At 39.5% G+C, this 22,147-nt stretch overlaps 1 protein-coding gene and 1 long non-coding RNA gene across 2 annotated transcripts; one reads left to right on the forward strand and one right to left on the reverse strand.

The window, feature by feature from the left end:
* The first annotated feature begins 13 nt into the window (after window positions 1-13).
* Window positions 14-4,980, forward strand: PSMB9 (proteasome 20S subunit beta 9). The gene is made up of 6 exons (XM_010949115.3): window positions 14-288; window positions 2,133-2,200; window positions 2,941-3,072; window positions 3,720-3,849; window positions 4,095-4,236; window positions 4,800-4,980. Exons 1-6 carry the CDS (start codon window positions 229-231, stop codon window positions 4,925-4,927), a joined length of 660 nt encoding a protein of 219 aa, XP_010947417.1. The 5' UTR covers window positions 14-228; the 3' UTR covers window positions 4,928-4,980.
* Window positions 562-22,054, reverse strand: LOC123615085 (uncharacterized). Its single transcript, XR_006722618.2, has 3 exons — window positions 21,621-22,054; window positions 21,132-21,289; window positions 562-1,641 (listed from the first exon to the last, which is right to left on the reverse strand). It is a non-coding gene; the product is annotated as an uncharacterized LOC123615085 (long non-coding RNA).
* Between the last annotated feature and the right edge of the window lie 93 nt (window positions 22,055-22,147).

A 22,147-nucleotide genomic window follows, 5' to 3' on the forward strand; every position in this document is an offset into this window, starting at 1 on the left:
ATCTCCCTGTCAGGACTTTCTTACCCCAGCCTCTGGGCGGGGCTCTTCCGTCATTTGTCTCCGGGCAGATCTGCCCCGTACAGGTTAGCGCCCGGGTGCCAAGGCTCACAGAGAGGACCCAGGCGCCCCCTGGCGGGCGTAACGAAGGGGCGGGGCTGCAGGCAGAGCACAGCGCGCTGTCCCAGGTCGGAAACCAGCGCCCCAGGCAGCGAGGAGCGTGGCGCCGGGATGCTGCTGGCCGGAGCACGCACCGGGGATTTACCTCGGGCCGGAGAAGTCCACACTGGGGTAATGAGTCTGGGCATGAGGGTTAGCAGAGGGGTGGAGGAGGTGGAGCGACAGGGGGACCCTGAAAGCGCCACGGAGTGAATTTGGAGACTAACAAGATTGAGGAGATAGCTCGTAGCAGCCAGTGAGTGCACCCCGAAATGAATACGGGTGTCTCTATTCTGAAGGGGATCGTCTAGGGGTCCACGAAGGGACTGGGCCCGCAAGGCTGGTGGAGAAAGGGGTGCTCTGGCTCTTAGCTAGAAGCCTTAAAGGGAAGCTGCTCTAAGGCGCTTTCGCTTTCACTCTGGACTAGAGAGAGGGGCTGGTTAAACCAAGGGAGGGGGTTGGAGAAGGTGCACGGAGAGAAGGAACAGGTACCCTGGGTGAAGTAGGACAGCACTAGACAGAGGGGAACTGTGGACACTGATTGAGGAGGGACAAATCACACAGACCTCTGATGAACTACCCCCTAGGTAACTCAGAGCCTCAGCACTGATTATGGGGGTTCCATGTGAGCTGGTGGTGCCCTTCCCCAGCTCGGCCCAGGAAGGCTTGGCCCAGGTGCTGCCAGGCTCCCTTCCCCGTGTCTTCCCTGCCCACCTCCACGTGCCTGCCGGGGGACTTTTGCTCAGGTTGGGCACCTGGGGCAGATAGCAGCCCAAGGCTGGCTGGCTTCCGCTCTCAAACTAGTGCCACCACTCATAGCTCCAGGGCAGCTTTGTTATAAATGAACACCCTCTAGGATGGGGTGTCCCCTGTTCTCTAGCTGGCTGTTCATGACAAATCAGTATGTCAAAATGAACAGTCAGACCAAGATCCCTGGAGGCCAGGGTAACTTAGGGAGTGGTGAGAAGTACAGCAGTGAAGCCAAATCTCCCCTCACCACCGAACAAGTAGTGGGAAGGAAGAAGTGGAAGTCCAAACAAAGCCTGGGAGTTAGACCTGGGTTTTAGTCCTGTGTGGCCTTGGACAAGTCACTTGCTTTCTCTATGACTCAGTTTCTTCATTGGAACCAAGGATCTTTAAGATTCTTTCCAGCTCAACAGAAGTAAAAAGTGTAGCTTTTTTCTCCTTCACTCTTCCTTAATTCTTTTCCCTAATTCCTTTTATTGATCTGGAAAAGTCAGCTCAAGCTCCTCAAATCCTCTCAGTACAGATCTCTTTCCCTGGCTACTGAGATAGCTCTTTACCTCTTGATCAGAAATCCTTAAATGAAACCTTTATTTTAAGCCATCTCTCATGATTCTTGCTGCTTCCCTCCTTCCTTGACACGTGGTCCTGCTAACTGCTGACCCCCAAGATGTTTTCCATTGTTCAGTAAACTGAAAGAGCTCACTTCTGAGTAAGGAGGTGGGGGTGGATGATTCTGGGCTAAAAAAAAAAAAAGAAAGAAAGCTTGAGCTTGTTTCCCAAGGCCACAGTAACTTGCCGCTGGGGGGTCTGCAGCACATCTGTACATACAACAAGCACATGCAGAGGTAACTCACCGTGCAGCTGCCTCACTGGTGCTTGGAAGTGCCCCCTTGAACCCTTCACTCAGAGGGAGCACTTATACGTCCAAGAGCCTCATCCCACCTCTCTCTTTACAGTGGAAAGGATACCACTTAGTCAGGTTGGGGCTTAGAGATGCCATTCTTTCTGCCTGATACCATGGCCAGGCTCTGACATTCCCTTGCAGCCGGGAGAGACAATAGAGAAAGTGGAAAGATAAAGGGGGGGGGACAATTCTGGGAGTCAGCTCTGGCCTAAATTACCATAAAACCTTGAGTCAGTCACTTCTCTCTGAGAATGTTTCCTCATCTGTAACATGAAAGGATCAAGGCTCTTCCAGCTCTGACTCTCTGTCCTCTGTGTCTCTGCAGACAACCATCATGGCAGTAGAGTTTGACGGGGGCGTGGTGGTGGGATCTGATTCCCGGGTGTCGGCAGGGTAAGTACCAGTGACGGTGTGTACCTTTGGAAGGAAACTAATGGCCCCAAATGCACATTTTCCTTAACCACTCATGAAGAGACTGGTAAACTGGAGCTTTGGAGAAACTGAGTTAAACTTTCAGTAAGGCCTCTCTATTAAGATGCTGGGTGGGTGTTTGGATCTCTGAATTCATGGAGGAGAATCTGAGGCCTGAATGTGAATGTGGCCGGTCCCAGGGAATAAGGGAATAGGGTCTGAAAAGGGCTTAGGAGATAAAGATTTCAGGGCCCCTCCTTCCATCTATGTTTAGAGGTAGAAAAGTTGGTTCTGCCAAGTAGATTTCTGGTTTCTCATCCATAGAGTACTGAACTAATTTTGTCTTTCTCCCTCCCAGCCAGTTTCCTTACATACAAAATAAATACATAGGATTAGATCAATATTACTCATTTTATGTTCCATAGATCACATAAATTCCTTAAGATTGCTAATAGCAAAGAAAAATTATTAAGTGGAAGATTGGTCTTCACTGAGTATTTTTTATTTTACTATAAAAATCTAAGCCCAAAAAATAAGTCTAATTTTGATAATTATTTGCAGTGTTTCATTTGTTTGAGATGATTGCTTCCTGCTTTAATCCAGGCATTAAATTTCATGTGCTCCGAAGCTGTTCTTATGTCCAATAAATCTGAGACACACTGAAAGAGTAACATCAAAAAATTTGGCGAATCTAATGTTGATGACTGTTGACTCCTTGACAGACAGGCGGTGGTAAACCGAGTGTTTGACAAGCTGTCGCCCCTGCACCAGCGTATCTACTGTGCTCTCTCTGGCTCAGCTGCTGATGCCCAGGCCATAGCTGACACGGCCGCCTACCAGCTGGAGCTCCATGGGTACGAAGCTTTGGGGTCCTCAGTCCACCCTGGCTAGAGTTCCCCCAACCGGTGAACCCCTATATAGTGTCACATCCCAGGAGCCCTACAGTTGGAAAATGAAAAATTCTTGTTTTGGCTCCTGCTTTTATTAGCTTTGAGCTGGCACTTGAATCTCTCGAAGCTGGTTTCTGCACCTAGAAAGTGGCAATAATTAATAGTACCCGCCCACCTTGCCAGATGGTTCTTTTGAGAATCAAATGGTATACGTGAAAGCAGTTTGAAAACTGCAAATCACTATCTGAGTCTAAATCATGAGGAAGAAAATGACAGTGTGGCCCACGATAATATCAGGCAGTGATGATGTGAGAAATCAAGGTCATCTGCTTTTACCCACATGGGCAAGATGCCTGCGGCCAGGAGACTTATGTCATGGTGGGGGTGGGTGGCAGTGGTGGTGGACAGAGTAAAGGAGGCAAACAACTGAAATCTTCTTACCAGCTGGTGACGTGAGACTCTGGTTCCCCTGTACACGTGAGAGTGGAGCTGGAGTTTGAATTATTGCAGCTCTAGGTTTCAGGTGTCACTTGGCAGGGATCATGGTAATGGCGCAAGAGAGTGGAACTGCAGGAAATTATGCTGACACCTCTTCCTGACACTTCCTTTAGGATGGAACTGGAAGAACCTCCACTTGTTCTGGCTGCTGCAAACGTGGTAAGGAATATCACCTATAAATACCGGGAGGACCTGTCCGCACATCTCATGGTAGCTGGCTGGGACCAACGTGAAGGGGGCCAGGTGGGTGTCTCCCAATGTCCTCCCTCCCTTGCGGTTCCCCACTTCCCTGTAGAGGGACATGGAGGTCATATGTCATTCCAGCAATGAGTTCCAAAGACACGGCCTCCAAAATCATAGTACAGCCTCAGTGGATAAGTGTATGAGGTGCTGGGGCTCAGCTGCAGAGTGTGGAGACCACCTGCTTGTCTCAGTGGCAAGTAGAGGACTGATGCTTCTGTGGTCTGACCTGAGGATGCCTCCCCCAGGTATACGGAACCATGGGAGGAATGCTGATTCGACAGCCCTTTGCCATTGGTGGCTCGGGCAGCACCTATATCTACGGTTATGTGGATGCAGCGTATAAACCAGGCATGTCCCCTGAGGAGTGCAGACGCTTCACCACGAACGGTAACTAAAGCAAGAGGAAGGGTCCCTGCGGCGGTGGTTAACATGGGAAGGGAGTAGAGCACGAGGAACAGGAAGAGGAACACACAGGTGACCATTTAATTAAATGTCTAAACCGGGACACTTTGGAGAGTGAAAGGGGGCAGGACAAATGCTAAACTAGATGGGACTTCAGGACAAACGGCATAAACCAGGATTGTTATGAGCACACCAAACTAAGATATATGGTGACCCCAAGAACCAGTGGTGTGCGGGAGCTGGCTTGGACCAGCTCATAAGAGCCAATTGTTAAAGATTCAAGGATTTGTGAGCTGTGTGTTTATCTATTTATAACTTGAAATCAATGATGGTGGGATGATTGAGACCATGGACATCAGGAGATGCTACATATGAAGACCTTTTTTTTTTTTTTTGAGTTGTTTACCAGTACACCACCAAATGTGCGTCTCTGGGAGATGGGTTTTGAAGTCTGAAAGTGGTAGTAAGCGTATGAACAGGAGGGAAAGAAAAGATGTTTGAAGCTAAGCTATTCTCTCTTCCTCTCTCCAACTTGAAACCCTCTGCAGCTATTGCTCTGGCCATGAACCGGGATGGCTCTAGTGGGGGTGTCATCTACCTGGTCACCATTACAGCTGCTGGTGTGGACCATCGAGTGATCTTGGGCAATGAGCTGCCGAAATTCTATGACGAGTGAATCTTCCTCAGACTTCCCTTGTTTACTTTGTAATAAACTTTCTGGGGCCAGAACCTGGTATGGTCCATGGGTGCTCAGGGAGATGACGCTGGGGAAGGGGGCTTCCCTCCCAGATGTTAGCACACCCTTTTTATTCTTTTGTCCCCCGATCTAAACATCTTTCCCACAGGTAAGAGTGAGGATGGGAGGGAGTATACTAGAACAGGAAGAGCCCTGTACATCATGTTCTGAGGGATTCTGAAACATTAGAAACAATACAAATTCCCATTCTGGTGCCCAAGGGATGAAGCTGCAAGTGAAAAGCTGGGATTCATTCCTTCAAGGCTAAGACTGATAGGTAGCTAAGACAGCTACACACATGAGAATCAGCTTAGAGCACCAGCAAAGTCACATGCAAAAATTCCTTTCATAATGCATTCACTCACATTAGAGACCAATACATGATAAATACTAAATATTGGGGCGGGGGGCACTTGTGACTTTCAAAGAATAATAGCGATAACCAAAAAAGCTACATTTACTGAACGAGGCATTAGCTAAATGCTTTCAAACTTTACCTCTTAGAACCCAAACCAAAAACCTTATGTAGGTACTACTATTTCTTCCATGTAAGGAGAGATGGAGGCTTAGAAGGATTAAGTCAAGGCAAGTTCAAAAGCTGAGATGCAGGATTTTGTTTACCATATGCCCTTCCTCTACCGCTACATAAAACTCTCCATTTCCTCAAGCTTCATATATCTGCTGCTCTTTGAAATCTGCAGTATTTTTAGTCCAGTCCATTATTTGGCACGTAGGAAGTTGTTGCTAGATGCCTGAGTAATTGTATCAAACACGCGAGCTCCAGTCTTGTCTCTGCCGTGCTCTTCCTGAGTGACAGGACACATTCCCCTTCTCAGAGCCCTCATTTTCTCTTCTGTCAAAAAAAGGGCTGAGTGACTTCTACGGTGGTTTACAGCTTTGACATTCAATGCCATTTTGCTCACAAGTGAGCAGTTAGAGGTATATTTAACAGAAATACTAGTAGGCTACCCAGGAAGTTTCTGTCTGCTTTTCTTTCTAGATTTCAGGCCAAACATACAAATTCAAAGTACCTTAAAACACTCCCATGTCCTTGGGAGTGTGTATTTGGTTTGGAGAAAAATAACCTACAATTACTAGCACCTTCAGTTCTTTCTAGACATGCTATTTAATTTACTTTGAAGTTATATGTAATAGATTAAGAGCTTATCTCTCCTGCTGATCACAACTAGAAACTCTGCAAAGTAGACAAAAGAAAGTACTAAATGACTCTGAAAAATAAACAAAAGCAGGTAGAGAGTGCAGGGAGTCAAAACTTGGAAAGGCAATGCTCTGGGGGGAGGGTGGGTTCAATTTTTTTTCCTCTTGTGGTTCTGCCCTGAAGTCAGGCCTCGGTGGCAGAGCTGCACTGCCGAGCTGAGTCTCCCAGGAAAACACCATCATTCTGGCCAGAGGCACTGAGAGAAGGAGCCCTTGTGGGCAGGAGCGTGAAGGGGACTCTCCCAGACGAGAGCCCTGGAGAAGGGGCCCCCCTAACTCTAGGTGTGAACACCCCTGAGCCGCACAGTTGCGCGGCTCACCCAAAACCGCGCAGCAAAGGCTGTGAGGACCGAATTAAGATTTAAACCTTTTGAAAGTAGGTGGCCATCTTTTTCTTTATTGGCCAAACAATTGTGTCCTTATGCCCCTCGTTCCAAAAAAGGTTGTAGCAGCGTATGGGACAGACACAATTTAAAAAGAAGGAGGAGGAATAGGAGGGGAAGAAGAAATTAGAGCAAAGACAAAATGAAGTTAAGAAATAAGTGAAGCCAAGGGGTAAAACTAATATACAACATGAATATCTTTTTTTAAAAAAGAAAAGTGATGCACTGGACCTGTCCTGAACAGCCTAACAAGAACAGATTGTAAAATAGTCAGGAATTGTGAACGGCAGGGGTCGCTTGACATTGACCATTGTGGGAGTATTAATACTACAGAAACCAGCAATGTCAGAACTTTTTGGTTTTTTCCCCCTGGAGAGCCAGTTTAACAGGACACGTGTTTATCAGCCAGCTATAGATGGATAAAAGAACAACTGGCTCTGAGCTACAGGGTAGTAAAAGCAAAACAGGAGATGAAATCAGGTACAAGATGCAAAAGATTCATTTAAAAATGAATCGTTCAAAAACAACAATATACAAACGTGTGTGTATATATATATAATTTTTCAAGTCACACAGGACATTTACTGAAATGGAATATGCATTATGCCATAAAGAATGCTCTATCAAACTCCAAAAATGTAATATCTTTGAAACTACATTTTGCAGCCATACTGTATTAGATTAGAACTTGAAAACAAAAGGACACCTAAAATTCTCATGGCTTGCAAACTAAGAAAATGTTGATAAATAACATGGATTTAAAAGGTAGTCATAAAGGAAATTTACTCATTTAGAACTAGGTAATAAAAGTGATAAACAGCAAATTTTGTAGGGCAGAATACTATTCAGAATTTTACAGCTTCAAATACATTTATTAGGGCAAAGAAGTTAAAAATAAATGACTTTAAAATTCTCCTAAAAATTTGTAAAAAAGAGCATTTGAGCAAACCTAAAGAAACAAGAAGTTAGGAAATTACAAAGATAAGAAGAGAAAGCAATTTAATAGAGAACAGAAACTTACGTAGTGACGATTCACAAAACCAAAAGCTGCTTCTTAAAAAAAAATTTTGTAAGATGTTCAGACTTAAAGCAAGACTGATCATGAATAAAGGGAAGGAAAAGTGAATAAACAAGATACAGAATGAAAAAAAGGGGGATAGCTACAGATACAACAGAGATATGAGACATAATAAAGGGTATTATGAGTAAGTATACGCTAATGGATTTGAAAACCTAGGTAGAGATAGGCAAATTCGTAGAAAAATTTAATCTACCAAAAGTAGCACAAGGAGAAATAGAAAACTTGACTATACCAGTAAATATGAAGAAATGGAAAAAGTTGCCAATGGCTTCTGGTAAAATTAATTTTTTTAACTGCCCAGATAGTTCTGCAGGTGAGTTCCAGCAAACATTCAAGGGACATGCAACTCTTATGGTAGGTATTTTATTCCAGAATAGATTAAAAGATTAAAAGCTGCTCAGCTAATTTTATCAGGACAGCATAATCTTGATTCCAAACTGATGTATAGGAAATTCAAGGAAAGAAAATAATAGGCCCATTTCACCTTGAACATAGTGGGAAAAAATAAATTATTATTTTATGAATTGAATTTCATGGTATTAAAATTATAATTCACCAAGAGCATATGGGAAATTCTTAGAAGCAAGGATGCTTCAATATAACAAAATACACTATTATAATTCACCATACTCATAGACTAAAGAGGAAAAATCATCTGCTTTTCTCAATCAATTAAGAAGAGGCATTTTATATAGTTAAATATACATTTATGATTTTTGAAAAACAGTTAAGGAACCAGGAATCAAATAAGACTTTTCTTATCTTGGTAAAGGTTATATTCTTAAAAATCTATAACAAGCAGTATACATAAGGAAAAGTTTTAGGTGTCCAAGACAAGAAAGCTCACTATAATTGCTAGCTCTGAATCCAGGCTAATGCGTAAGGAAGAAAGAGGAATGAGAGGACTGGATAAAACTATTATTTTCAGATCATAGGATCATTTACTTAGAAATGATAAACAACAGAAGCAGCAAATTACTAAAATAACAAAAGACTTTTTCAAGATTTTTAGCCATAAGAACAACTTACAAAAATGCATAGCATTTCCCTACACCAGAAAAACCAATAAAAAATCAGAAATCATGTACAAAAGCCAAAAAACGATAAAGTATCTACTGATTAACTTAATTAAGAAATTGTAGAAAATGTAAAATTCTAAAAAAGTCATTGAATATGATTTGAAATAATGCAGAGTCATTTTGCATTCTCAGCTAGGATCACAATCTTATAAAGATATCCAGTTGCCCCCAATTTAATCTTTAAATTGAATATAATCCTAATTGAAGCTCCATTTGATCTTTTCAAGGAAATTTATAAATTTACTCTAAAATATATATGACAGAATAAAGGCCCTTAGATAGCTAAGTAAGCCTTTAAGAAAGAACAATATAAAGGGGAAACTTGTCTTTGGAAACATTAAGACAGTCTAGGGAACTATAATTATTAAAAAGACATGCTAAGAATCCAGCAGTTTTGTTTTTCTTTTAATAGGTTAATAAGGGAGCAGAATTCCAAACTGAGGTATGGAAATCACTGAGAGACAAACTCATACATATACAGGAACCTAATATAGAATAAAGTTTCTGCTATAAAATAATGGGGACATTATGGAATATTTAATACGTATTATTAGAAAAAAATGGCTCTCAATATAAAAAGAAAAACAAAGCTAGATCCTGATCTAATGGCACATACAATAGACTAAGGTGAGGTGAAGCCACAAAAGAAAAATGTGAAACTTTAACTGTAATAAAACAAAACATAAAAATTATCTTTGTGACCAGGGACAGGGAAGGATTTCTTTATATAAAACCCCCAAAATCATACTGAGAAATATTTTATTATTTCATTATGTCAAAACTGAAGGTTTTTTTTAATAAACAGAGATAAAGGACAACTCTAATAAACAAGTAACAGAATAAGAGAGGATATTTACATTGTCTAAAACCAACCAGGGATATTATTGAGAATATACAATGAACTGCTGCAAATCAACAACAAAAATGTGGCAACTCCTAAAGAAAAATGCACCAAGGACACAGACGTGGACTTTACAGAAGAGAAAAACAAAAAGGTAACAAGCATTTGAAGAGATAAGGTCAACAATAATCACAGGAAAACAAATGTATACATTAATTCATAACTAATAGACTGAAAAACATTAGACAGTTAGATAATGACAAATGTTAGTGAGGAAACAGGGGTGAAGGAAGCCTCCTGCTCTGCTTGTGGAAATATAAACTGGTGTGGCATTGTAGACAGAATTCTGTGACACCTAATCAAGTGAAAAACATCCTAGGCAGTTTTAAAGGATACCTTTTCTTCTGTAACCCAGCACAGATACAGATGGGAGCCAAACCTAGGGTTTGATGATAAAGGTTGTGAAGTTGTAGAGCAATTAATTGCTTAACCCCACTAAGGTAAGGCCACTGGTTGGGATGGATTTGAGCCCTGAGATATGAAATGGGGACATATGAGCAGACATAGAGAAATCTGAGAAGCGAAAATCACCGTATCCCCCAAAACATCTTTGCTGGAAGAAGATAACTGGATTAGTTATCTATTGTTGTGTCATACCCCTGCATTAGTTACCTATTGCTGTGTAACAAATGACACTGTAACGTAACAGCTTAAAATACAAACATTTACTATTGGGAATTATTGGGACAATAGGGGAAATTTGAATACAGATGGTATATTTGATAATAGTATGTCAATGTTAAGTATCTTGGAGGTGATGATGTTACGATGGTCATGTTGAGAAATGTCCTCGTTCTTAAAATACACAGGCCAATCTATTTCAAGGTAAAGTGTCATAATGTCCAAAAATTTTCTCAAATGGCTTACCAAAACAGTCCCTCAACAGTAAAGAGATAAATAAAATGTAGTATATTGATACATTAGAATACTGTATAAGTAAAACATATTAATGAATTACTGATGCAACAACATGGATAAATCTCATAGAAATAATACTGAGGGAAGAAGCCAGACACATGCAAAAATACACAATATTTGTTTTAGTTTTCTATTGTTGTGGAGCAAACCACCCCTAAACTTTGTGGCTTAAAACAAAAACAGTCATGTTATTATTTCTTGTGAGTCCATGGGTTAACAGGACTTTAAGAACCACTGATATAAGAATGTGAAAACAAATATGTGTATGCATATGTACTGAAACATTATGCTGTACACCAGAAACTGACACATTGTAACTGACTATATTTCAATTTTAAAAAATACAGCCACTGGTGTAGCCCATGAACCAAAGCCCTTACTCACGGCAGCCACTCCACACAGCACCTCACATTTCATGTAAGGAGTCTGGTTATGTGTCCCATCAGATTCGAACCTTAAGAATACTGTAAAAAATTTTCCCTACCTTATTAGTCCTGCCTCCCCACAATACAATTTAGAAAACCCGCTCCCCCCAGCCCGCTTTGACACTAGGGCACCAGTACGGGACCTAAGTCCCACCAATCAAATTCATGCACCTGAGACTTCAAAACTGAGCAACGGAAGGTAATGGGGATCCACCCTGTGTTCATTTCACTGGCAAAGGTGACAGAAAAAGCAATTGGCTTTAGAAGAAGCAGTGGTTTAAAAAAAAAAAAAAAGGTGAAGTTCCTGCAACGGAAGTGGCTTAGAAGTGTCTTCAGTGATGAGTGCAGTGAAGTCCCGCCCCCAACGACAGAGCAAAGAGCAACACCTAGAAGCAACAGTGAAGTGGCTTATCAGACTTGTTCTGGGGAGTGTGTTTTATCTGTTTATAATGAGCCTCTCATATGTTGTTCCAGCATTTCCACTCCAAAAGCCTAATTCTGAGAGAAATGTATTTGTTAGACTTTTCCAAGTGTTACCAAACTCATGAATGAGGAATCAGGAAGACTACCAGAGACTGGATTCAAAGAGTATTTGCAAAACAAAGATTTACATAGTCAGAAAAAATTGCGGTGTTAGAGATACAGAATGGTTAATGCACTACAAAGCAATAAAACCATAACCTTGGAGTTATCTTCTTTACCAGAGTAAAAGCAAAGCCAACATTCCTTATCAGCTTTCTACAGATTAACCTCTAATAGTACAGGGCCAGCAGAGTTCTTTTTAATCAAGTTACAACTCCTAAAACACTCGAATTTTGATCAGGCAGGATTATGAGAAAATGTTCAAGTATGATGTTAAATAATCAAGAAAGCAAAGTTTTTCCTTATTCCCAACTTTTGGAACATTTTTCCTGCACAATTTCTACCCCCAAGGTACAGGATTAACCAAATAAGATTTTCCAGAAACATTCTAACTCAGTATCTTTCATTTGACAAGCTCTTTTGTTTGGCCTGTTTTAGGATAAAGACGTGAAGCTCCTTGTGTAGTTAACAAAACAAATATCTTATGATATTAAGACTAGAGAGTTCACATCTTCTGAAATGCTTTAGCCCATAAGGTCATAGTTTTAATTACTCCTGTGATAACCAAAAATAATTTTATTACCACTCATCAGTTCACTGATTCCAAGAACCCTTCCCCAACCCATGTTCTCAAAGCTCTGCTTATAGAGCTTTTAACTGTGGATGAAATCCCATTTTCTCTGAGATACCTGAAGTTCACAGTGATCCTGGCTTGTCAGAAGTTAACATCCCTTCCCACCTGTCAGATGGGGACTTAGTAAACTAGAGCCGGTGTGCTAAGAGGGTTTTGCAGACTTTGTTTCCGAATACAAACTGCAGTCTTTCCTCTTATTAGTGACTTGTCATACCCAATTAAATGAGATGTTCCTTTAAATGTGACATCTCTGGCATGCTCAGGATTCCAAATTTGGGGATATGAACCACTGCATATCACTACGTTGTCATAAAAACATAAAGCAACCCATAAAAGTACTCCACATAGTGTTTGCAGGGAAGAACTACACACCAGGTATTCATTAGAATCATATATTCCTATGGAATCCATATTATTTATATATATATATATATATATATATATTTCTATAGAATCATATATTCCACCAGTGATGCTGTCTACAAAAATATGTCATCGTCTATAGAGGTGTGGTACTCACAAGATTTGACTCCATGTCCTTTAACAAAGGATAGCTGAGATTTTTCTAAACTTAAAAATTATAAAAGCCCGGGTCAAAATTCCAATTAATAGGGTCACCACATTTAATTTTTCTTGAGTTTTTATACTCTGTAGTCTGTATTAAGAATTACCATAGGATATTTTTTCCTGAATTCTGAGGTTCTATTGGAACAAGACACCATTCAAAAAAACATTTGGTTTCAGTTTCCACAAGCATAGGCTAAAGTTGAGGATTATAGCTAGATAAGAAAGTAAACTGGTTTGCTCATATGCTCATCAGAAAATGGAACATTTAAAATAATATCCTAAAACAACTATAATTAAATCACTATGATTACATATTGGTTAAGAGTTTGATTCAGTCTTATTACTTGTTCCATTCATCTGCGGCCGGTAGACTACATTAATGATTTCATCTGCTCCTGTACTGAAACAGCCCTATAAATGCCAATTTTTAAGTCCCCTGGTACAGTTTGACAAGTGTCAAGAGGTGGCAATGTCAGCTTAAACTGGTAAGTTTGTTCTCATAACTCTACTCTCTGCAATCCAAGAATCAAGAAAACCTGATAGTCATTTCCACGGGGCCTCTGAAATTGTCCTTTTCTGTTATTTCTCTCAGAAGATCTAATTTTCGATGACAGCTTATAGCAGAGAGTTTCAGGCAAGCATGAGAAAACATCGGTTTGTAACAAGACCGATGGCACTGTTTAATTTATCACAGTAACCGACAATATCAGAATAGAAGGATTAGAATCTAGAGAGCTCACAATTTCACTAAGACTGACTACCCCTTACTCTGAAGGTAAGTACACACTCTAGACGGTGAGGAGCACTGGCAACTCTCCAGGACTTCTAATCCAGTCTGAAAAGTGCAGATTAGAATTCCTGCCATTTGACAAGGGTATTTTAAACCCAGAAACAAAATCTCCTCTAAAATAAATAAATTCAAATCACCATGCCAGGCTTGGAATATGAACAAGAATATGCTTTTACCCTTTCTGAAACATAGTCATTAAAACACACATTAACAATATTTTTACTTGGACAAGATTCATTAAGGAAAGGTTGAGCTCCTGTTTTTTTTTTTTTTTTTTTTTTTGTCAGCTTTCTCCGCATTGTGGATTCGATACATAGAGTAACTCTTTTGATAGCACAGAATTAATTTAAAGTATACGAAGCATGCCAAATGTACCTAATTACTTCTGGCCACCTTAATTTTATGATGAAAGATTAAGCCTTTGGCGCTACCTAGTGGTCAAATGGGTAGTTGTTGCTACCTAATGGGAAAAGGTTTTGGGGTTTTTTTGGTTTTTTTCTTTTTTAAGTAAAAGATAGCTTGACAGCTTTCATATTTTCAATTCAGAGTTTAGGCTTCACAAAGGCAACAAAAAAGAATTTCCAGAGGAAACTGACCACTTAATTAATATAAGTGGACAGGTACTTGAGAGTGAGCAATTGTTACAGCTTTCGCCGTCCCAATAACCAGAGTGACAATAAACCATTTTTAAATACATATGAAGAAGGTACCATAATAATTACAAGAAGCTTTTGGTCTCTCATAATTCAAACAGTTTTGGTTATTTGCTTTTAAAATGATTTAAGAACATGACAATGTCAGCAGAAAGCACTCAAATTTATCCAGATATTAAGTAAGAGTATTCTGATAAGAAATTGCTGCTGGCTGAGCTGATTACACTCAAGGGGAAAAAAACCCTTTTCTACCTCTCTTCAAGAGCACAATGAATATTCCAAGACCAATTTTGAACAAGTCTTCTCCTTTTTTTGCTTATTAATTTTAATTAATCATTATATATGTCTAAAATATACAGAAATGTATAGTTAGATGACAATATTGTTTTAAAAGTTCAACTTCAGCTTTAAAAATATATTTAATCTTATTCGTTCAATACACTAATGTGTGTACCACATTAAGTTTACCACTTAAATTGAGTTTTGTAAAAAATAAGTATGGACAAAAGTATATACATAAAACTGCTTGGTAGTTCAGAATTTTTTTCTTTGTTTCTATGAATTATTTTTTTCTTTTAAGAATTTTGCCGGTATTCAAAATTCACCTACTAATTCACTCAATTTAAATTAGTCCAAAGTTATAAAATCATTTAGGTTGAAACTTCATAGTTGAACATAATCACTATTGATCTTAGCTTTCCAGAGGAGAAATTTTAAATTTTTACCAAGAGAGTAAGTGGAGTAACCAAGTTAAATGATTTACAGCATTGTCTAAAGTTTACAAGAGCCAATACTTTAAAAAAAATAAAAGCATGTCCTATGATTATTTAATTAGATTAAATGTATACATTTACATTTAGGTTTGCTTCCCAGAAAATGAGTCTGAGGATGAGGAAAATATTCTTTTTTTTTTCAAAATCAATTTACGGTGTTAGACATCAAATTAGCAAGTGTTTAGAGAGGGGAATGCAAAAAGGTAGGAGGACTGACTGAAAAAAGGGCAAAAGGAGACCCTTTGAGATAAGAAAAATGTTCTATGTATCAATTGGGGTGGTGGTTACATAGTGTATATATACCTTTGCCAAAACTCATCAAACTGAATATTTTAAATGTTTCCATTGGTTTTATGTAAATCACATCTCAATAAAGTTGATTTCAAACCATAAAATGAGATCAAAAGTTTCAGCTGTGGAGTTTGTGGGCTTCAGCAACAGAAACCAAATGGGTCCTATATCAAGGATAGCACAACCAAATACACTGTGTCCTTTTTTGTCCCCTAACTTAGTAGATCAGTTTTTTAAATTCAAGTTATTTAAACTAAAACAAAAACATCTGGGACATAGTTTAAAAGGATTACAGGGATCAAGGCCTCCAGAGCAGTCCCTGACACTCTGTCTCCTCCACCCATGGATTCTTTATCAACTCCAGGCAAGAAAACTGGGTCTAACGTCATCCAGAGTCCTTCCCAAATCTGTCACTTACAGCACAAGCATTGACTTCAGATATTTACTAATCGAGGCCTTCTGTTCATCTTGCTTCTACCATGGTTTCCAAAGGTAAATTTTAAATTCAAGAGCTTAACCTTTTGATCTTCATAGCTTTGCTGTGTTCACCCAAGGCATGAAGGGGAAATGCCTTATCTGTCTTTAGAGCAGAAAGACAAAACAATCCTAGTTGTCAGAGAATTTTTGCTGCCTTACACCTGAATATGTAAACGCACAGGAAATGTCCTAGCAGGATAGATGCCACGGTGCACCTTTGGGAAGCAGTTAAATGGGAAGGAGGAAGTGACAAGGGAGACCTTTTACCCTCCACTCTTCTACAAGATATTTTATAACAAGATATCAGGTATGTGCTGTGGAATTTTGTAACAATAAGAAAAAAGACTTTTTAATGAATGAATTTCAGGTGGTTGTAGAGAATCACAATCAATATTAGTCTAAGACTGAGGGGCAAAAGGAAATATTCCTTAAGCTGAGAACCAAAAGCTGTAGCTACAAATATTTATTAACTAGTTCAGTCTAAGGTTTAACTGCTTCATGAACACCAGAAAATAGGTATATGCTCTTTTGAACAATGCTTTTCTGGTTATGTTCTCCTATAACCTGCTTTTCTGAAAACTGGCCTGAAATGTACTTCTACCGGGATTGAATGATTGGGGTGCATTATGTTGGAATGATGGAAACTTGAGAAGAGATACACACACCGGTAATAAAGACATACATTCCTGTTCCTTAGGTGAAGTAAAATTGCAGTAATATACACTGGATCTGCACACATTCCTCTCCTAAAGTCTCCCTGGATAAAAAGAGGATGTGTATTCTGAAGGAGGAACAACTGCAAGTGGGCTGCAGCATCCTTACCTAATCACCAACATGCCTGACCCGTCTGCGTCAATGACCCTTATGTCTGCCCAGTTGCTTTGCCCATTCCCTCCAAAAGCAGCTAAACACACATTCTTTTCAAGTGCACATGGAACATTCTCCAGAATAGATCACATGTTAGGTGACAAAACAAATCTCAATAAATTTAAGAAGGTTGAAATCATTTTGGACAACAGTATAAAACTAGTAATCAATTACAAGGGAAAAACTGCAAAACACACACACACACACACACACACACACACACAGAGACTAAACAACATGCTACTAAACAACCAATGGGTCAATGAAGAAATCGAAGAAGTCAAAAATACCTTGAGACAAATGAGAACAGAAACACAACTATCCAAAATCTGTGGGACACAGAAAAAGTAGTTCTAAGGGGGATGTTCATAGTGATACAGGTCTAACCCAAAAAAACAAGAAAAATCACAAATAAGCAACCTACTGTTACACCTAAAGGAATCAGAAAAAGAAGAACAAGTAAAGCCCAAAGTTAGTATAGGAAGGGAAATAATAAAGTTCAGAGCAGAAATAAATGAAATAGAGATTTTAAAAACAATAGAAAAGATTAATGAAACTAAGAATTGGTTCTTTGAAAAGATAAACAAAATCAACAAACACTTAGCCAGACTCAAGGAAAAATCAGAGAGGGCCCAAATAAATAAGAAAGGTGGAGAAATTACAACTGGCACCACAGAAATATAAAGGTACCCAAGAGAACATTATGAACATTTATATGCCAATAAATTAGACAACATGGAAGAAATGGATAAACTCCTAGAAACATACAATCTTCCAAGACTGAATCATGAAGAAATAGAAAATCTGAATAGATCAGTTACTAGCAATGAAATTGTTTATGGAGTTAAAAAAAAAAAAAGTTCAGGTCCAGATGGCTTTACTGGTAAATTCTATGAAACATTTAAAGAAGAGTTATTACGTATCTTTCTCAAATTATTCCTAAAAAAACTGAAGAGGAAAGAACACTCCCAAAATCATGTTATGAGGCCAGCATCATCATGGTACCAAAACCAGACAAAGACACCACAAAGAAAATAAAATTACAGGGCAATATCCCTGATGAACATGGATGCAAAAATCTTCAACAAAATATTAGCAAACTGAATTCAAAAATACATTAAAGGGATGTGTTTAGGGATGAATCAAGTGGGATTTGTTCCAGGATGCAAGGATGGTTTAACATCTGTAAATCAAACAATGTGATACACCACATTGACCAAAAGAGGGATAAAAGTCATATGATCATCTCAATAGATGCAGGAAAAGCATCTGACAAAACTCAACATCCATTTATGACAAAAGCTTTCAACAAAGTGTGTATAGATAGAACATAACTCGACGTGATAAAGGCCACAAATGACAAACCCATAGCTCATATGGTGAAAAGCTGAAAGCATTTCCTCTGAGATCAAGAACAAGACAAGGATGCCTACTCTCACCACTTTTATTCAATCTAGCTGGAAGTTCTAGCTAGAGCTATTAGTCAAGAAAAGGAAATAAAAGGCTTCCAAACTGAAAAGGAGGAAGTAAAACTGTCACTATTTGCAGATGACATTATACTACGTATAGAACACCCGAAAGACTTCACCTAAAGACCATTAGAACTGATAAATTAATTCAGTGAAGATACAAAATTAGTATATAGAAATCTGTTACATTTCTAAACACTAATAACAAACAATCAGAAAGCAAAATTTTAAAAAACAGTCATATTTACAATTGCATCAAAAACAAAAAAGTACCTAGGAATAAATCTAACCAAGGAGGTGAAAGAAAACAATGCACTGAAAACTACAAGACATTGAGCAAACAAATTGAAGACGGCACAAATAAATTTGACTCTCTCAAGGGGTCAGCCCACTTTTTAACTCAATGCCAATGATGGTATTTCAATTCTTAGCCTTGAGAGGCAGGTGACAAAATTCTAAGATAAGAAAGAAAAAAAAAAAGACGTTCTTTTCTGTCCATGACCTGGGGAGAACAATGAACAAATCTTTTAACAAAAATCTGTCTTTGTAAATGATATATCTAACAAGGATAACTTGTCAAATCCCGAGACCTCAAAGACTCTGGACAAGACTGGATAAAATACCCCTTAACCTGTAAAACATTTGTAATTCTGACCACTCATCTTTCTTAATAATGTAGTGCTCTAGTGATAATATTGTTAACATCTCCATCTGCAGGAAGCCAAAATTACTTGTGAATTTTTTCTGTCAAACCAGAAAAAGAATCATTGGCATTTCTGTCTTCTCATACTCAGAGAATAAAATGGCTCTACTGGGCTTTTAACTAGGCAAACAGTGAGAGACTGTTAAACGACTGAACCAAGGAGAGAATGGAACCATAAGGAGGGTGATTCCGTGCTGAGCCTAAAAATGAGCCCACAATTTTTTAAATGTTTTTAATCCTAAAAAACCAGGTAAGACAAGTCTTTATTTGGACATCAGTGGGAGCCTGCCTGCCTCTGATCTTTCCCAGCTACCTCAAAACTTTGTCATTAAAGAATTATTTGTACTGAAAACCCAGAGCTATTAGAAAGGAAGAAAACTATGGGATTTTATTTTGCTGTTGATTTTTTTCTAAAGGTTTTTTCCAGTTGTCACTGGTATGGGTCCAGATGGAGTCTTATCTGTGAGTGTACAATAGTTGAATCCAAGCAGGCAGTCCCAAACTTGAGTGCATCAGAATCCCTTGGAGGGCATGTTAAAAATGCAGATTCCTGGGTCCCATGGCCAGAGTTTCTGATTCAGAAGGTCTGGGTTCAGACCTAAGAATCTGCATTTTTAATGCATTTCTAGGTGATGTTGAAGCTGCTGGTCCAGAGACCACATTTTGAGAACCACTGGAGTAGAAGAAAAACAACTAATTCCAGCACACATTCTATCATTCACTTTTCTAAGGTGGTTGCATTATAATTTCACCTGATTCAAAGTGAGTGATTCTTTGTGAGAAATGAGGCTGAGAAGGAGAGAATCTCCATGAAGAGAGTTGAGAATAACCTGGCCCAGATTTAAGTGCACGGTGCAGAACACAGGTTTCAATAGGTTGCTCATCCTCAGTAAGAGATCCACAACCCATCACCCCAAGGGGTTTTGTTTTTTTTTTAATTATGAGTTTGGGATTAACAGATACACATGACTATATATAAAATAGATAAACAACAAGGACCCACTGTATAGCACAGGGAACTATATTCAATTTCTTATAATAAGCTATAATGGAAAAGAATCTGAAAAAATAAACATATGTATATGTGTAACTGAATTGCTTTGCTAAAACTAACATTGTAAATTAACTACACTTCAATAAAAATTTTTTTTAATTTTTTAAAAAAAGAAACAGGGAAGCTGTGTGATTTTTTTTTCTCTTCCAGATATATACATTTTCTCCTTTCTTTTCCTTAGAAGGAAAGTGGTACTATACAGTCTCCTGCTTTCCCAAGAAGTTAATGATTTCTCTTTTTATTTGAGTGTGAGATTTATCTTCCCTGTGTGAAAGTCCATCTGAACAGTGTTTAGGATTTTTGTATCAAGGATGAGACTGACTTATAATTTTCCTTTCTTATACTATCTTTGTCAAGTTATTAGTATAAAGGTTACACAAGCCTCCTAAAATGAGTAGGGGATATATCCTTTTTTTTTACATTCTCTAAGAACTTCTGTAGGATTAGAATTGTTTTTTCCTTAAGTGTTTGGTACAACTTGCTGGTGTAATCACTTGCTGGTGTAAACTTAACTAAGGCTTAAGTTTCTTCTGTGGGAGGATATTCAACAATCAATTCAATTTTTTCTGTACATGATTATTAAAATAAAGGATTTGATGTAACTGAAAAATGATGAGTTGATCACAGTATGGAATCCCCAACCAGCAGTTATTTTCAGGAAGAAAAAGCAAGGCCCCTTTCCATCACTTGCCATTTCCTAAAGGAAGGCCACTGTTTGGCTCGGGCCTCCTTCTAGATGAGTCTAAGGGTGGCGGGGGAGCTCAAAAGGAGAAAACGTCTGGGTTACTTTGGGAGCAAGGGCACCAGGAGTTCAGTTCAGGGAGAGGGATCAGTGCTTTTCAAAAATTTTTTTAATTATATATACATATATACCTACTAATACACAGAAACACAAATATACTTCACTGAGACAGTTCATGAAACTATAGTTACCCTCACCACCGTAGTGCAGGCTGGTATTTTCTATTCCACTGTATTCTATTTCATTCCATATATATATATGTATATATATATATATATATATATATTTCATTCCATATATATATGTATGTATATATGTATTCTATTTCATTCCATATATATATGTGTATATATATACATACACACACAGGGTGAGATTTGGGTGTGTGTGTGTGTATATATATATACACACACACACAATACATTTTAATATATTACTATAAATTATATGAGATATATATTATATACATTTATATTATATATTTAGGTATTATTTATTCCATTCCACTAACATATATACTTATGTATTTATACTTACATACACATACAGTCTTTCAGGGTTGTGGATGAGGTTTGGAAGTGGACTTAGGAGTGAGACCAGTGCTGGGGATTCTCAGGACCTCATATTGCCACATCCATGGTACCTGCGATTTCACATTATTCTGTTCAGGGACAAATAACGTCGCTCTCTTCCACCTGCCAATGGAGAAGATCCCAGGGTTAGTTAAGACTCGCATTTATCAAGTCGGCCGGAGTGGATTTAACGTTCTACGTTCCTGTTTCATGCTGTGGCATCTGGAAAACCTGATAATGAAATCCCCCTCCTGCTCCTTTCACGGGCCCTGCTGCAGAGGTGAGCAGGTGAGTGGAGAACTGAGGTGAGAAAGGAGGTGGACCCAGAGAAAAGAAACTACCCTTGAGAGGAAAAACTTACGCAGTTAACGCTCCCCCTCCCCCTTCTGCCGGCCGCCCTCTTCCATCTCTGCCCCTTTCTGCCTTCTCTCGTCCACCTCTCTCCTTCCCGCACCTTATACACCTTTCCTCCCTGAAGGTGAATAATTCGCCGCGTAGTAGCCGCTCAGGGGCTGTGAGGAGCGAGAAGTTTACAAGAAGCCTGGTCCAGAGTTCCAAGAAGTGGGTGCAGGTGGCGGGGCACAGCAGCCGCTCCGGGACGCTCGGTCCGGGTATTTCTTAGTGGCCGCGTCGCGACCCGAACGCCGGGGCGCCGTGCGGGCGGGAGGACGGAGCCTGGGAGCTGAGACTGGAGGAGGGCGAAGCGGAGTCCCAGGATCACAGCCCTGGGAGCAGAAACAGCGCAGACAAGCCTGGAGAACCTCTGGGTTGGCGACTGAGGGCTGGACATCTCAGGTCACCGCGGGACCGCACGAAGGGGCCTCAAGGACCAGGCTTCCTCAGGGGAGAGCCGATAATAACCCAGCACAGTGAAAGCAGGAGGGTTGGGCTGTGTTCCTCCCGCCCCAGACCGCCGAGCTCTGATTGGCGTTCCAGTGAGCCAATCATAGCTTCAGGCCCTGAGGTGGGTGGGGCCGGAGC

The sequence above is a fragment of the Camelus bactrianus genome, chromosome 20 (assembly GCF_048773025.1).
Source record: "Camelus bactrianus isolate YW-2024 breed Bactrian camel chromosome 20, ASM4877302v1, whole genome shotgun sequence".
NCBI classification, from domain to species: domain Eukaryota; kingdom Metazoa; phylum Chordata; class Mammalia; order Artiodactyla; family Camelidae; genus Camelus; species Camelus bactrianus.

Excerpts from the sequence above, each read along its gene's own strand:
- PSMB9 (XM_010949115.3), top strand. The coding sequence starts at position 229 with ATGCTGCTGGCCGGAGCACGCACCGGGGATTTACCTCGGGCCGGAGAA. Across the intron at positions 2,201-2,940 it reads GATTCCCGGGTGTCGGCAGG|ACAGGCGGTGGTAAACCGAG; the intron begins GTAAGTACCAGT and ends ACTCCTTGACAG. Across the intron at positions 3,073-3,719 it reads TACCAGCTGGAGCTCCATGG|GATGGAACTGGAAGAACCTC; the intron begins GTACGAAGCTTT and ends CACTTCCTTTAG.